This window comes from Mus pahari, chromosome 7 (genome assembly GCF_900095145.1).
Source record: "Mus pahari chromosome 7, PAHARI_EIJ_v1.1, whole genome shotgun sequence".
NCBI lineage: Eukaryota > Metazoa > Chordata > Mammalia > Rodentia > Muridae > Mus > Mus pahari.
In genome coordinates, this window is record NC_034596.1 from 23,423,256 (window position 1) to 23,440,450 (window position 17,195).

A 17,195-nucleotide genomic window follows, 5' to 3' on the forward strand; every position below is an offset into this window, starting at 1 on the left:
GCCTGGGGACTGGAGTTTGCTTAGTGGAAAGAGAATCCTAACTCCTGCAAATTGTCCTCTGACTTCCACATGTGTACCACAGCCTGAACACCCACATACTACACATACACATGCTTGTGCACACACACGAATATTAAACTACAATAAAACTCGTGGAAATACGTGATCTATGCTCTTAATGCTCAGAATCACTCAAGGATACCTTCCTCCTAACTGTGTCGAATGACTTGCTAAGCACATTTCCTGAGTCTGGAAGATTAGATTTAGGAACCCTTTCTGTGAAAGAGCCCCCACCATCTGTCTATTGAGAGACTAAAGTTGGAAAACAACTATCTGGCGAGGACTTCTGAGCCCCTCAGCCCCAGGGGCAGTCAGTGAATGCAGTGTGACTGCATGAGGGAGTCAGAGGACAGCCTGTAGGAATTGGTTCTTTCCTTCTACCACTAGGCCCGCTGGCTTTGCAGCAGACCTTCCTCAAGATGTGTGAAAGCTGTGTTTAAGAAAACCTGAGCCCTTCTGGTCAGAAATCATGGGCTCATCTTTCTGGACAGAGGGGCCAGAGCCTTGAGAAGCCCCCAGACCTCTGCTCTTGTGCCCATGAGGTCTGGGTCAGCTTGGCAGGAGCCTTCTCCATCCGCAGGGACTGCCCCAAACTGCCTGGTACAAAGTTTTAGCACCTTTTTTTTTTTTTTTTTTTTTTTTTTTTTTTTTTTTTGATGTTCCAAATTTCCCAGAGCCATTTCATTTCCTGGGACTCCTGCCTGGGAGTCCCACCCTGGTAGATTCTGGGATTCCTGAATGGATGACACTCCCCCCCCACCCCCCGACCGAGCTTCCTTCCTCCCTGGTCTGCATTCTGGAGACCAGGTGCCTGTGTACAGCATCCAAGCCAGATGACGGCGAGTGTCAGGTCCATGGGGGTATTCCGCCTTCTATCAAGAGTTGGGCAGAAATAAAATGTTTTCTTTTTTAAGGGCCAAGACCCCATGGAAGAACAGCAGAGGCCTGGGAACTTCTCAAGGCTCTGCTCCTCTGTCCAGAAAGCCTACCCATGATTTCTGAAAGCTGAGCATGTTGCAGGAAAAGCAACATGGGTAGCCAACCATGAAGTAGCTGTGCAATGGGGGTCATAGGTGGATACCTGGTGGTACCTGGGCAGTACAGGAGATGCTCCTGTAGGCTGCAGTGATACCCAACCCCACCTCTTGCAGTGTCTCTGGAGCCTGAGTTTCCCAGGATCCCAGCTCATCAGTTGGCAGACACTTGATTTGGCTAGCCACTGCTCAGTAGATCCTTTTCTGGAATGCAGGGTTTTGTTTGGTTTGGGTTTTTTTTTTTTCCCTTTAGATCTGGGAATGGCAGTGGCTTCTTAGGTTTGAGAAGATGCATATCTTCATGTTGATGAATGTTAACTACTGTGAGATGTAATTTTTCTATCTTACCACCTTGATCTCATTAAGGGTTTCCCCAGGAAAGGCAGAGATACAGTCTTTCTCCTCTCTTTTTATCCTCCCATCTTCCTCTTAATCAGATGAGTTCGAGGCCAGCCTGGTCTACAAAGTGAGACCCAGGACAGCCAGGGCTACACAGAGAAACCCTGCCTCGAAAACAAACAAACAAACAAACAAAAAGTCCCTATTGGAACAGACACATACAGTTGTAAATATTTACAACATCGGGTTCAAAGCCTGATTCGTCCTTTGGTTAAAAAAAAAAAAAAATTAACATTTTAAACCTCTTTTAAAATAAGCATTTTTAATATTTGTTTTATTAAAATAGAAACCACTTCATTTTCATAGCAAAAGCAGTCCTTTGGGCTCCAGTAAGATACAGTTGCTAGCTCTGGGAGGTTTTGACCAGACCCTCAGCCGACTGGTAGACACTCCATGGCTCTGGGCTCCGACTGTAGAACAAGTCTCCCAGCCGAGTACTCAAAGGTACTCTTGTCAAGTCACGAGTTCATAGAATCATTTGCAGGTGACAGCAAAGGCCCGAGGGTGCGGAGATGGTTTCAGTGACCATTCTTCCGTGGCTCCTGAGATACTCTAGGTTGTGTTCTGAGGTCTCAGGGGCTGACAGCTGTTCTCAGGAGAGGGAAGATGCTGATGAAGGCCACTGTCTTGGTCCGGGGATGCAACATAAGCTGAGACCTGTTTTGACCTTAGCAAAAGTTGCCGTTGGTTCCCGATTCTCTACCCCCTTTTCTGACACAAACCCTCAGGGCATAGTCCAGGCTGGATTTGAATTCACTATGCAGCCTTAAGGTCTCTAGCCTGATGAGCGCAGAGATGTGGGCTTGTCCCTCCACTCAGAGATCTACAAACCCTTCCTACCAGTTAGTCAGGTGCTTCCACACCCAAGCAAGACCAAGCAAAGCCCTACAGAACCACACAGGCCCGCCCTTCCTCCCCACAGACGATCTCTGTTTTCCCGTCTGCCGACTGGGAACGTTTGAGGTCCCTTTTGGTGCCATTATTGTGATTACCTTCCACCCAAGCAGGAAGAAGGAGAGGAGGCTCATGGCGTTAGCCAGACTGCCAGCCAGAAGGGAAAACTGGAGCGCAGTTGCCATGAAGACCTTCCGCGTGTACCCTCTCTCTCAGCTCCAATGCAGCTCTACGCTCGGGGATGGATAAAGCACAATGGGCCCCGGAAGATGGCAGGGCTGGAAGACAGAGCTGCCAAACTGATAGGGCTTGAAAGACCTCAAAGAACCTCCAGGATTCTCCCCAAGAGAGAAACTGAGAGGCCCAGAGAGGGAAGTGATAGCAAGCTGACGTAATACTGGGATGCCAGAGAAGTCTGCGGTTCCCAGCCCTCTCTTCCTCCTACATCCAAGCAGGGGAGGCTGCTACACTGTGGCTTGGAGGAGCCGCCAGCACATGAAAGGGAGAAGCCAAGGGACTCAGACCCTGACTCCTTGCAACTTCCCATTACCTCGAAGCTGTCAGAAATACAATCTCTGGACCCACCTAGACCTACACACTCAGCGTCTACCTGCCATCTGTATACTTGGAAACTGACATACACGGAGGAAACTGCGTCGCTCTGGAGAAACCTTAGTGTGAAGACTGAGAACATACCTTGGTGGAAACTTCTAGAAGCCTGTGATACGGATGCCAAGAGGGGTTGACCCTTCCCCACCTGGAAAATGAGTAAGTAGAATAAACAGTTCAGAATCCAGGGGAGCCACACAGCCAGGCAACCCCTCAGAGTAAGAGGAGGTACGCACACACCTGTGGCCTGGCACCTACTCTTGGTCTGCCAGGCCACTGGCAGGACTCCGACTGTGACTCTTAAAAGATCAGTTTGGAAAGATGGCTGCATTTAGAAGTGGTTCCCCTCTGACTAGGTCATGGGTAGGGCAAGCTGGTGCCCTTGACTCTAGCCCAGCTCACAGACCTGCCAAGGCCTGGTCAGTGGCGCCCAGGGCTGCTCGTCCGGCTCAGCGGCAGTACTCCCGCTCAATGCTCGCCATGAGCTCCTCTTCGGAGTAGTCATAGGAGATGGCCGACTGCCCCTCAGGTCTCTTGGGGCTGCTGCCTGGGGCTCTGTGGGTGAGAAATGCAGACAGAGGTGGATTATCACCTTCAAAATCCCATCTCCTCTAGCAACCACAGTGATCTTTAAGTGGTCCATCCTGACATCCGAACCAAAACCCTCTGCTCTGGAGACACCCGAACCCTACTCATATCTACCGTCATCCTCCCATCTTATCCACCCAGACCTGGGATGAGGCTGAAGCAAGACAAGTCAGATGCCCAGGCCTTTCTGAGGTTCCTAGCTAACCCTCCAAGAACAACATCCAGGGCTCTGTATCTACTTCTCCCAAAACACAGTGAGAGACCTGGGTAAGCTGCTTGATCTTCAAAGATCTGACTGCTGCCAATGCATTTGCCTTCCCTACTGTATGTGCAGAGCAAAGGGGGGGGACATCCCAAACGCTTCGGAGGATGACAGATCTCAGCTGGCTTTGATGCACAGTGACTGTATGACCCCAGATTCGTCGTGTCTCTTGCTGTCTCCATCAGTAAGTAGAAAGGACTGCATCCCAAGACAGACCAGAGGATGGCTAAGGTGCTGCTTGTGTCTAATACGGAGATGAGGACTTAGGAGGGACTGAGCAGGAGTAACTGCTTGTGAGCTGACGGCAGCCTTGTAAGCCTGGAATCGTGGTAGTGGCCACCCTTCCTGACGGTTCCTCCGGAGACTCTGCTGACTGCTGTCAGAGAGAAAGGAATACAAGGGCCCACCGTGCCATCGGAACAAGCCAGGGAGCTGTGCAGGAAGTTGGCTTTCCTGCCATTCTGGAGACCCTCAATAGGAAAAGGCTTACCCCCGCCAGCCCGTGGCACTAGTAGTCACAGTGAAAGCTGAAGCGGCTGGCACCCAAGGGCACTGTGAAGTGGCTGTAGGCCCCTCACACCATTCCTCTCCCACTATGCATGCTAATATTCCTACAGGTGGATACCCAGAGAGGAAGGGGCAGGAGAGACTCGGACCAGCAGAGGAGACTGACAGCAGCACTGTGTTTGTGTACTCTAAGGACTAGAAACACTGACATTCGTGTGTGTGTGTGTGTGTGTGTGTGTGTGTGTGTGTGTTTGTGGATGCATGTGCATATGTGTATAAGGGCTCGTACTGTGACATACAATAGATGTTGAAGGACAGCGTGCAGATGTTGGGTTCTCCCTCTCCATCATGTGGGTTCTGGAGACAAAACTTAGGTTGTCAGACTTGGTGGCAAGTGCCTTTACCTGTGGAGCCATCTTGCTGCCTCCTCCATTTTATCTCTGTACCAGGCAGTAAACCTATGGCATTGCACATACCAGGCAAGCTCCCACTAGACTGTGTCCCAGCCCCTGAGGAGGTTTAAAGGCAAAGAATCCAGGGCCCTGGGACTCTACCTACAGGATCTGGGGTGAGTTTCGTTGGTTTTGTTTGTTTGTTTGTTTGTTTGTTTGTTTGTTTTAGACAGTGCCTCACTGGGTAGCCTTGGCTAGCCTGGAACTTGCTATATAGACCAGGCGGGCCTGGAACTCTTGCCTCTGCTTCTGCCTCTGTGTCCTAAGTGCTGGAATGAAAGACTGAGCCACCAGCCTGGCAGCACCACGTGTGAAACTTGAAGGAGTTTTAAGTGCATTTTCTTGATGACGGTTTTGGAGCCGCAGTGAAGTCCTTACAGCAAAGGACAGTCTTTACAGATAAAACCACGGAATACAGCGGGGCACCCAAGTGTATCTGAACAGACCTGAATAGTCCAGAGTGGTCACAGAGAAACCAGATCGGGAGGGAGGGAGGGAGGGAGGGAGGGAGGGAGCCAACGAGCGAGCCAGGAAACCAGAAAGCTAGGTCAGGTCAGGAGGAAGCTCAGAGCTGCTGTGGGAGCTAGGCTCTGAAGCTACCCTTCATGCCCCTTGAGGGCACAGCTCTCCTGCTGAGAGCCTCACTGGCCTGTAGGATGGGGGACTGGAAGGCTCTAAGTGGCTAGGAGGGAAGCACTTCAGGCGCCTCCCCTTACTTACGCAGAGGCACAGCTGTCCTCAGGGTTGCCCTTAATCTTCTTCTCTGGGGATACCTTGAGCAGGAAGATAGGAAAAGGCATCAAAAACTTGTCACCAGTATAGTGGATCAACACTCCGGCTTTATGGAGGAGACAACAGCCACCGTGTTTAAATCAGAGTCTGTAAACATCAGGATGGAGCCTCTTCCCTTGGACTCTGGAGCCCCAGTTAGCCATTTTGCAATCAAGAAAACTGAGGCTGTGGGAGAGACTTATTAAACTCATAAATGAACAAACAAATAAAAAAAAGAAAAGAAACAGCAGCATTGAGGTCAGATCTCTTGCCTTCCAATTGCCACCACTTAGGGGTTCATTCTGTCTCTCACCTCCACACGTCAGTGTCCTAATATGCCTAGCATGAGACCATCCTATCCCTACCTCCAGGGATCATATCACGTAGCCTCAAGAGCCCTGTACCTTCCCTTCAGTGAGTATGCACTAAGTTCATGCTTACCCTGGGCACACACCTGTGATCCCAGCATGTGGGATGCTGGGCTGGAGAGATGGCTCAGTGGTTAAGAGCACTGACTGTTCTTCCAGAGGTCATGAGTTCAATTCCCAGCAACCACATGGTGGCTCACAATCATCTGTAATGGGATCTGATGCCTACTTCTGGTGTGTCTGAAGACAGCTACGGTGTACTCATACACAATATATATTTATATATGTATATATATTACATATATAATATTTATATATGTGTATGTATATATATTTAAACAACTAAAAACTACAATTTTTTAAAAAGAACTGTGAGCAATATGTACACTGCATATAGGTAACCTGGCCTAAAGCATTTTGTTATAGCCGCTTGAAGCAACAGTGATGTATAGATAATGGTTTAAAACAACAACATCAACAAAACCTAAAAACCTATCTAGGACAAAAGGCTCAGGTAAAGACTGGTCCCCTGGAGTCAAGAAGGAGGTAGATGAGACAGCAGCAGGCTGCTCTGCTCGGTGGCAGTCCGGAGACCAGAGTCAGAGTGCTCCAGGGATGTGGCGGAGCAGTTTCAAATTTGTAATTCTATTCTAGAATCCATCAAAATAAACAAACAAACAAAAAATTCAAATGTTCACTTTATCAACCATTGCCTTTTCTGGGGAGTGTGTGTGTGTGTGTGTGTGTGTGTGTGTGTGTGTGCATGTGCACATGTAGGGGGTGTGCATATATGACACGTGTGCACATCCATTTATAGGACAGGTCTACCTCTATCACTGACTACTTTTCTGTTGGTTTGGTTTGGTTTTTAGCCAGAGTCTCTCACTAAACCCAGAGCTCAAATACTGGTTAGCTGGCTGGCCAGTGGGCTCCAGGGACCCTGCCTCAATCCCTAGAACAGTCAAGGTTATAGGTGCAAACCACCAGATTCAGATTTCACGTGGGTGCTGGGATCTGAACTCAGGCCTCATATTTTGCACACAGACACTCAGCCCACTGACCCTTCTCCCCAGCCTCCTGAGAAGATTTTAAAGGTTGTTTTGTTTTGTTTTTTAAATCTAGATAGAGGTTGGTGGAGACATTGCTCAGTAGTTGGGATGGCTATCCTTGGTTGTCAACCTGACTTACATCAGAAGGAACTACAATCCGGAAATAAAGGGTACACTTGTGAGATTGTTCTGCTTGGTTTGAAGTGTGCGAATCCACTTCTAGTCCAGACCCAAGAAAACACACCTTGTTGAGATTGTTTGGATTTTTTTGTTTGTTTTTGTTTTTCTGGACAGGTTTCTTTGTGTAAGTGTGGCTGTCCTAGAACTAGCTATGTAGACCAGGGAAAACATACATTTAATCTGGGCCACCCCTTTTGCTGGAAGCCTATATAACAACATGGAAAAACAACAACAAAATGGAAGCTTTTGTTTTTTGCCTTCTTGCTCTCCCCTTGCTAGCAAGTCCATTCCTTCATTACCACTAGAGTCTACTTCTTTGGAATTCTAGTGTCTACTGAAGACCAGCTGAGACATCTTGTAGACTGAGCAACTTCTAGATTCCTCGGCTTTCCATTCGTAGCCCACCATTGTTGGGAGTAGTTGGATCATAGCCTTTAAGTGACTCTAATAGATCTCTCTTCTAAACACATCGAAAAAGAGATTCGTTCTATACGTTCTGCTTCTCTAGAGAACCCTGACTAATACCGCAGTATAGATTAAGAGTGTTCACATAAGCTGGAGAGATGGCTCAGCAGTTGAGAGCACTGACTGCTCTTCCAGAGGTCCTGAGTTCAATTCCCAGCAACCACATAGTGGCCTTCAGCCATCTGCAGTGGGATCCGCTGCCCTCTTCTGGTGTCTGGGTACAGTGACAGTGTACTCATATACATGGAGTGAATGTATCTTTAAAAAAAAAAAAAAAAAAAAAAAAAAAAAGCTACAGAGTGTTCGCTGCTCCTATGGAATACCACACTCCTGTGTCAGCCTGGAACTCCCTGGAACTCCAGCCCTAAGGGATTCAATGCCTGTTGGCTTCTACAGGCTTCTACTTGCCTGTGCTGCATATAAATACACACATACACATTAGTAAATAATTTTTTTTTTGGTTTTTCGAGACAGGGTTTCTCTGTATAGCCCTGGCTGTCCTGGAACTCACTTTGTAGACCAGGCTGGCCTCGAACTCAGAAATCCGCCTGCCTCTGCCTCCTGAGTGCTGGGATTAAAGGCGTGTGCCACCACGCCTGGCGTAAATAATATTTTAAAAGTCTATCTGAGGGTAATGTTACACACCAGTAACCCTAGCACTCAGGAAGCCAAGGCAGAGCGATCAGGATTTCAAAACCATTCTCAGCTGCAAAAGGAATCTGGGGCCAGCCTGGGCTACATAAGACCCTGTCTCAAATACCAGAGAAAACAAAACACCCAGAAAAACAAAACACTTGACCTGTGATAAAAATACACATTCCCTACATTTTTTTTTCTGGTTCAGTTACTTTCAAGCGTGTCCTCCCGTGTCCCTTAAGCACGTTCGCACTGTTACACACCAACGGGCCACACGGCTCTTCATCCTGCTGCACTGAAAGTTCACTAAACACTGACACCTCACGGCCTCCTCTCCCAGCCCTTGGTAACCACCATGGTTGGTGTTTCCCATCTTTGAATTTGCCTGGTCTGAGGACCCACAGACGCTCCTGTGGATCTGTCCTTTGTCCTTTGGTAACGGGAACACTGTCTTTAAGGCTCATCCATCTATGGAGCAACATCTGACAGAATGTCTAAAGAGTGAAAGCCATCCTGTCCCATGGATGTGTCCCTGTGTGGTTTCTCCAGGTACCTGCAGATAGACACGATGTTGCTTCCAGCCATGTTTGAGCTGTGGTGGTAATGCTTCTGTGAACACGCTGTGAACCAATCGCTTTGGACAACATTTTCCATCCTTCCGGGTGTACATGAAGTGTCTTTCTCACATTCACACCAATCGACTCCCTGCAGCTTTCCATAAGTTTTAGCTGCCTGCCCTGCTGCAGCTGGTTTGATTTTTATGAAGGCCCCTTACTTGGGCACCTATCTCTTCCGTTCAGCTTCCTTGGAACCAGCTTCGCTGCCATCTGCTTGGCTGCTTCTCCTCTCATTAAAACTGTAAGGTTTGTGACCAGGCAGGTGACAAGATCCAGGATGGAATCCAGCATCAACTCCTGGACCTGCTGCTCATAGGAATACCTGCTTGGTGACAACAGGGGTCACTACTCTCCCTGGAGGCAGCTGGGATGACAAAACCCTATTGCTACATGAACTGTGCTCTTAGAACTGGGATCAGAGGAGCCACGTTCTGGCTTTCCCTGACGGCTCCACCTTGTTCCATCTGTCCAGTTCTCACCTCTGTTTCTCTTTGGGCCCATGTTTTGATACGTGGCACGTTCTCTGGCCAATTTGTTTAAGCCTTGAACTTGACCACCACAGGTGGGAAATACATCAGCTCCCTCCTGGAACTCGCAACCTTGCCAAAGCCAAGGAAGAGCTTGAGGGAAAGGCAGAGACAGGGACGTCGAGCCTTCTGCTCCAGCCCACTGGAGGCCTGCTACCGGCTGCCCACACTCACATCTGGACCAACAGAGTGTGAGCTAGGACCACGGGCGCTGTGCTGAGCTCAGGGTGCACATGTGCTTGTGAGTGTGCGCCGTGGGGTAGGAGAAGGCATAGCTCCCCTCACCATCCCAGGAAGCCTTTAGACAAACCAAGCACAGCCATGCAAAGAGACAGAGAACCCGAGGTGCTGGAAAGGTGGCATCTCTTCAGGCCTCCTTGAACTCTTACAACTAAGTGTGTGCGTGTGTGTACATGTTTGTAAGCATGTAAAGCTTCAAAGGCTTTTTCTTTTAGAAGTATACTGCCTACTTTACTTACCAAAATATATCCCGCGTCTTCTATGGAATGTTCTCCCCTTAGTTGATCAGCTTGGTGTGTACAGTGTGTACGTGTGCACAGATGTAGTATATGTACAATGGATATAGGGCACTGCAGGTGGTTAAGGAGCACAGCTTTGTACAGTCTTCATAAACATGTGTAGCTATGCATCCACACCCACTAAACCATGGACATAGCAGCTCAGAGCCCCCTCCCACCCACACCCACACATACACACACACAACACATACACACACACACACACAATGTTCTCATCCCTGCTCTCCTCTTCCCTGCCCCTCCCCCAGGAAGCTCCTAATCTACTCTGCCACTGCAGACAGGTCGCCAGAGGAACGAAAGCTTCAATATGGACTCCTTACCACCTGGCTTCTTTCTCTTAGCACAGTGATGGAGAGGGCCACCCGCACTGATGTACTCCTGTGTGCTTGTATGTTATCTTCTCTAGAAATTATCTTTGAATCCCAGGTTGGTTGGTTTGGTTGATTTTTAAATTTAAATTTTTTTTAAAGTTTTAATTAATTAATTATTATTATTATTTTTTTAAATCCATGCAAACTTGAACACAGAAAAGGATTAAGGGACCTTCCGGTACCTAACCTACCAGAGGGCAAGGCAGTTTTCAGGATTTTGCCAGTCAGACTCCACTCTTCACCACCAGAGGGCACTGTTCTTCCAGCACAGTGGTCAGTGCCGGTGGGTGGCCCCTTGGGAAGTGTTTCTTGTGGCTTCACAGAAAGCCCCAGTCCTTCATGACCACCACCAGACCCCAGTAGCGAGCGAGGCACATGAACCTCCATTCCTGACCTTAACAGAGCTGGGAGCCCCACGGAGGGAGCAGGGCCCATCTGTGCCTTCCACCCCTAGGAACTGCACCTCTAGCTTTTAAAAAATCTTACTCCTGGTATCCTACTGATGCTACGATTTCCCAGGATCCTGCCCCTAAGGTCAGAGAGGAGCATCTGCCTTTCTATTTTCTTTCCATTTTAAAATTGGCTCTATTCAGAATTGACCTTTTTGAGACAAAGTCCCATTAGCCCTGGCTGGCCTGGAGCTCCCTATGTAGACCAGGCTAGCCTCAAACTCATGAAAATCTACCTGCCTCTGCCTCCTAAGTGCTGGGGTTACAAGCCAGCACCATTGCAGCCTGGTTAGAAAGAAAATGGAAGTGGTTTCCCACTTCTGGGTTTCTGGTGGAATGTGCCATTCTTTTATTAAGGGCTGGGCCCTGCAGTGCCCCCTTTGCCATCTGTCACAATGAGGAGACTTCCTTTGGCTGGAGTTTCTCCAGTCCTTGACATCCCCTCAGTGCTGTCTTTCCCGTTCCTTCCTCAGAGCCTCCTTGTCACAGCATGGACTCCTGTCTGTGGCCTTCCTGGCATTGTGTGAGTTCTCAGAGTCAGCCATGCGCTTTGTTCTTCTTGATGTGCGATGGGAATCCCACTTCATGCTATTTACAGGTGTGATCTTTGCTCTAGCCTTGTCTGCAGGCAGAATTGTACTGTCTGGAAGCTCTTTGTTTTGTTTTTGCTGTGAGTCCAGCATCCTTAAACCCCTCTGGTGAGTCTGTTTTGCAGTTGTGAGCTCCTTTCTGTGGCTTATTCCCTTCAGATTCCACAGTAGTGCCAGCCATGATAACCCTAAAGTCTTGCTCGCCTGGTGTGCAACAGAAAGACTCCCCCTAGTCCCTCTTGACTAACAGCAAATATGAAACTTTGCAAAAATGGTGAACAAGATGTCATTCAGCCCCAGGAGAAGGTACCACTGCTCCACACAGGCTTGTGACAAATCCTACACACACACACACACACACACACACACACACCACAGTGCTCTGTGGTTTCCCTAGGTCACTACTGCTTGGGATTTACAAGGCAGAGGAGGAAAGTAACAGTTACTGCCCAGCACTGAATAGAAAGATGGTTCCTTCTCTAAAAGCACCCACCAACATCACCAGTGCAGCCTACTCTGGGACTGAGATAGTCCAGACACACACACACACACACACACACACACACACACCACCACCATGGCACATAACAAACATTTGGAAAGGTGAGAGAGCACTTCAGCTCCCTGCCTCACCCCCCACGGATGAATCAATATTGCACAGCTCATTTTACCCAGGAAGAGGCCGACTGATGGCCAGGGGCTCCACTGTGTCCTTCAGAATTACTAAGTGGCTCTTGGGAACACCAGCTCCAATCCCTGGGTTTACTCAGCTTTCCCCACTCTGCAGAATCTGAAGTTCCGAATACCCCAACTAACAGCATTCATGCTCAAGTTCTAGTGACTCTGGGAAAGGATTTCTGCCTTGAGCGCTTCACGTGGCCATGAGACTAGAAATTAATCCAGAACAGTAGCAGGAGAGGGGGTTGGGCCTGTGACTTAAGGGCGGGGGATTTGATCCCTTAAAATATGTAAGAATACCCTACAGGGAAAATCTGTTTATGAGATGTTTCAGTAGGACAATTCAAAATAGAATCACACATGCATGCAAATACACATAAATAAAAGAGTTAGAAAGATTATCCCACCAGGCGGTGGTGGTGGTGGCGCATACCTTTAATCCCAGCACTTGGGAGGCAGAGGCAGGCGAATTTCTGAGTTCAAGGCCAGCCTGGTCTACAAAGTAGATCCAGGACAGCCAGGGCTACACAGAGAAACCCTGTTTCAAAAAAAACCTAGAGGAAAAAAAAAAGAAAGAAAAAAAGAAAGATTATCCCTACCTTTAATTTTTTCCTTATAACTCTCATTTTGGCAAAACTAAAACAACAGACAAAGCCAACCTCAAAAATTGTCTAAATAGGGGCTGTAGAGACAGCTCATCAGTTAAGAGCACTGGCTGCTCTTTCAGAGGTCCTGAGTTCAATTCCCAGCAATCACATGGTGGCTCACAACCATCTGTAATGAGATCCAATGTCCTCTTCTGGTGTGTCTGAATACAGCTCCAGTGTACTCAGATACATTAAATAAATAAATAAATAAATAAATAAATAAATAAATATTTTTTTAATTGTCTACAGAGTGGAAAAAAAAATTGTCCAAATAGGCATGATGACATACACCTGCAATCCCAGTACATTTTTGATCTTGTATTCTGTAAATAAGTACAATCATTATGTCATTAGAAATTAAATATATTAAAAATATGGATGAACATGGAAAGAATTAATACAAGACCAATATTAAATATTTATCAGGTCCCCTGGGACAGTGGTACTCAGCCTGAGGGTCATGACTCCCCTAGGGGCCTGAATGACCCTTTCACAGGGGTCGTATATCAGAAATCCTGCATATCAGATATTTACATTACAGTTCATAACAGTAGCAAAACTACAGTTATGAAGAAGCAATGAAAATAATTTTATGGGCTGGTGAGATGGCTCAGCAGGTAAGAGCACCTGATTGCTCTTCCGAAGGTCCTGAGTTCAAATCCCAGCAACCACATGGTGGCTCACAACCATCCGCAATGAGATCTGACTCCCTCTTCTGGAGTGTCTGAAGACAGCTACAGTGTACTTACATATAATAAATAAATAAATCTTTTAAAAAAAAAGAAAAGAAAAGAAAAGAAAAGAATTGTATTGTTGAGGGTCACCACAACATGAGGAACTGTATTAAAGGGTTATAGCATTACGAAGGTTGAAAGACACTGCCTTGGAGAGAGGGAGTTACAGGGAGCTGTGAGCAGCCTGACATGGGTGGTGGGAATTGAACTTGGGTCCTCTACAAGAGCAGGAAAAACTCAGAACCAGTGAACCATCCTTTTTTTTTTTTTCCCCGAGACAGGGTTTCTCTGTGTAGCCCTGGCTGTCCTGGAACTCACTCTGTAGTCCACGCTGGCCTCAAACTCAGAAATCCACCTGCCTCTGCCTCCCAAGTGCTGGGCTTAAAGGCATGCGCCACCACGGCCCAACCAGTGAGCCATTCTTCTGACTCTCTAGATCTGTCCTCCAGTCTAAGACTCAGGAGAACCGGCAGGCTGATCAATTCAGCTACCACCCAGGCTCAGATCCAGGGCTTTGAGTTGGCCCACGCCCACATCTACCCCATCTATGAACTGCTGGAGTGTGTGAAGGGACAGGATCTGCAGATCCAAAGCTGCAGGATCTCCATGACACAGAGTGACAACAGGATCTCTGAGAGAAGTCCTGCTGAGGATCCAGTATTGATAGAGTAGCAGCAGCCAGAGGCCTTGAACCAGACCAATGACTCATTGCAATGAACATTTGCAAACAAAGACGTGTGGACAAAGGGGTCTACCCTGGGACGCACTGTGATACACTTCCATGACAAGGTGCTTGTTTGGATTTTTGGGGGGGGGAGGTGGAGAATGGGGGAGGTTGCAAGGGCAGAGGGCAGATAGGAAGGGACAGGGAGATGAGTGGGATTGGGGTGCATGATGATTCAAAAGGAATCAATAAAAAGTTGTTTTTTTTTTTAATCCAGTATAACACTATATTCAGGATGATGATTCAGGGGTACGCACAATCGGCTCCTAAAGCACCCCAGTCAACTGGTTGCAATTGTTCTTTCTTGATTTCTCATGGAGTGAAGGATTAGACTTGGCCTTGAACTTGTTGGGCAAATCCTTTACTGCCAAACTAGCCCTTTAGTTCAGTGTTCAATGGAGTGTAGGAATGAAGGCCCTTAAAAGGATTGCCACTGAATCTTGATGTTCTCTTAGTAACAAGAAAAAGTGTGGGGGTGGGGGGCACCTTCTCCTAAGGGCTAGAGGGTTGTGAATATAAGGGAATTTTTTTTTTTTCATTTTTCCTTCCCAATAGAAGAATAGGAAAAGTGTGTTCATGCCCAATCAAAGGATCCTTTTTGCTCAAAGACATGTTCTCTCATATATTCTGAAGGAAGACCATCTTCTATGGATGACTGTTGAACTTGCAAGTCTCTCCTATCTCGGTGGCAAGTTAGTAATTCCTGAGGGAATCAGTTACAGACGCGGGCAAGCTACCCTACCTACTAGCAGGGAAGCTTGGACTCCAGGCTCCAGCACCGGCAGTGTTTTTAAAAGCAGGGGCCTCTCTTTCTGATTTTGTCTCTCTTAGGACCTGAGCATTCTCTTAGGTCTCTATGGTAAGGGGACACATCTGAGCTCCCCGTTCTGACGTCATACCTTTCTGTTTTTCTTGAGAGAGGATTTTTCCGTGTAGCCCTGGCTGCCCTGGAACTCACTCTGTAGACCAGGCTGGCCTCAGACTTACAGAGATCTACCTGCCTCTGCTTCCTGTGTGTCTGGCTGGGATTAAAGGTGTGAGCCACCACCCATTGACCACACTTTATTTCTTGAACCTACCTCCTTGTTACCCCTATGGGTCAAGGACTTGGTCAGTTGGACATCCAGAGTAACCCTGCTGCATCATGGTGCCCCTAACTTTCTTCTGCCTGATCCACCCTTCTCCTGCCGTTGAGCAATCTCCTCCACAACACAAAAATCTCACCCTCTTTAGCCTTCAAATGCCCACTTCATTCTCAACAAAGCCTATACCCCTGTCATAGCAAGACATAGCTGAAGGCCTTTTTCACCCCATACTCCAGTTCACCTAACTGTATCCACCATCATGGGCACACAGAACTTCCTCTCCACCTCTGCTCATGTCCTCTGACTATTGGAGACTCAAGTTCATCAACCCTCGGAGCATGCCTGTCACTCCCTCCTGGGGACTCCTCAGGCTGAGACTTCTCACCTCCCCAGTGCTCTGGGCACCTGTCTTTGTCCCTGATAGCTAATGCAAGCCCCACTTACTAGGTAGGGGCTGTAGCTGTGGCTGGGACTTCCTGTCTCTGTTATATTCTTCCAGGCTGATACTCCGAAAGACAGAGGGAAAATCCATCTATTTCCGAACCTTTGGAAGTTTCCCAAGTGCTTGAAAATGACGCTGAAAAATTGTTTCCTCGCTATGTCAAAATCTCCCCCAGATCCCTCAACTGTTTATCCAGTGTTGGTGTTACATAACTGTAGTCTGATGTAGTCTTAGAGGAATCCCATTATATAATTCAGTCTTCACCACAGCTCACTTGTCCTGTTATAAACCTCGACTGGGCAATGGGAAGGAGGGACCGGACAGAGAGAGCTCTGTCCCCAGGGCTTCCCATCATCCCAGTGGCCTTTCCATGATGCTCGCCTGGTAGCTGGGCCCAAGAAGGCATTCTCTCTACCTCTGCTGGCCTGCAGAAACCTCTGGCTCCTCTGTCTTTGGCCTCCTCTTCCAGCCAGGAGCAGCTAAGACCCGTTCTGATTTTTAGCTCTGTAGCAGCAAAGACGTGCCAACCCAGCAAAGACATGTTTTTCTAGAACAGCGGGGGGTGTTATTACAAGTGTTCAGCAAGAGAGAATAAGGAAGCTAAAAGAGTCAACGCATCTTAAAAATAGCTTGTACTATGGGAATTGCCTGGCCAGCAAAGATCCGGATGTGTCCGACGCGGCAGGGCGTTTTTCCAACCACTGTTTGGCAGGTGGTCCACCCACTTATCGCCTCCTCCCACCGTATTCCCTGATGGCCAAAGCAGAGGCCCTTGCTGGTCAATTCCCACCTGGGCTGTAAGGATGCTGCAACCGGACTTCGTGCAGCCCCACTGGTAAAGAAAGGCAAGTCCTGAGTCAGAAGAAAGTTCTAGGTTTTTCTGCCAACTGTTGTTTGTATTTGCTCCTTTAATAGAGTCAGTAGCGGGTATTCACCCAGGAGGCAGAGTGAGAATATGCAGGAGTGGGGGTAAGGAAGGGTCACAAAACCCTATAAGGGCCTGGGGGGTGCACTCTGGGTGAGCTGGGGACAGAGGCGCCAAGTAGGGTCGGAGGCCTGGGTGGGAGGACACTAGGGATGCAGAGGGATGGGTGGAGGGCCCGGCCCCCACACTCACCGCGGGTGCGAGCCGGGCGGGGCCTCGTGGGGTCTGCTCCTGGGGCCCCCAGGCCTCCGACTCGGCCAGCAACTGATCCAGCAGGCGCAGGGTCTCCTCCCGGCCGCCGGAGGGCGTCGCGGGGCGGGGGTCGTGGCCGCTCTCCTCCTGCGCCGTTGCTGTCGGGGCCTGGTCAGCCGTGCCGCTCTCCGAGGCTGTCTCTCCCGGGTCCGTCTGGCGCCTGTCAGGGCTGCGCCACCGCCTCGGGATCCGGCCGCTCCGGCTGCTGCCGCTGCCCATGGCGCGCACCCAGCCCGGAGCGCGCAGCCGGGCGGGACTGGGGCGGGAGCGCGGCGGGCCAGATGGGGCGAGGGAACAGCAAGGGGGATTCTGGAGGAGTGAGCGGCGGAGGGTGCGATGGA

General features: G+C 48.7%; 1 protein-coding gene across 5 annotated transcripts; it reads right to left on the reverse strand.

Moving 5' to 3' along the window:
* Positions 1 to 1,803: 1,803 nt before the first annotated feature.
* Positions 1,804 to 17,076, reverse strand: Cys1 (cystin 1). Of its 5 annotated transcripts, none has more exons than XR_003844267.1 (5): positions 16,795 to 17,076; positions 5,526 to 5,578; positions 3,403 to 3,551; positions 3,084 to 3,144; positions 1,804 to 2,079 (listed from the first exon to the last, which is right to left on the reverse strand). XR_003844267.1 is itself a non-coding variant. In XM_021202755.2 (4 exons), the coding sequence occupies exons 1-3, from the start codon at positions 17,071 to 17,073 to the stop codon at positions 3,446 to 3,448; spliced, it is 438 nt and encodes a 145-aa protein (XP_021058414.1). In that variant the 5' UTR covers positions 17,074 to 17,076; the 3' UTR covers positions 1,804 to 3,144; positions 3,403 to 3,445. The 5 variants fall into 5 exon arrangements, 1 of the variants encoding a protein (XP_021058414.1); XR_003844266.1 differs by having other exon boundaries at positions 1,804 to 2,150; XR_003844265.1 differs by having other exon boundaries at positions 1,804 to 2,160.
* Positions 17,077 to 17,195: the final 119 nt, after the last annotated feature.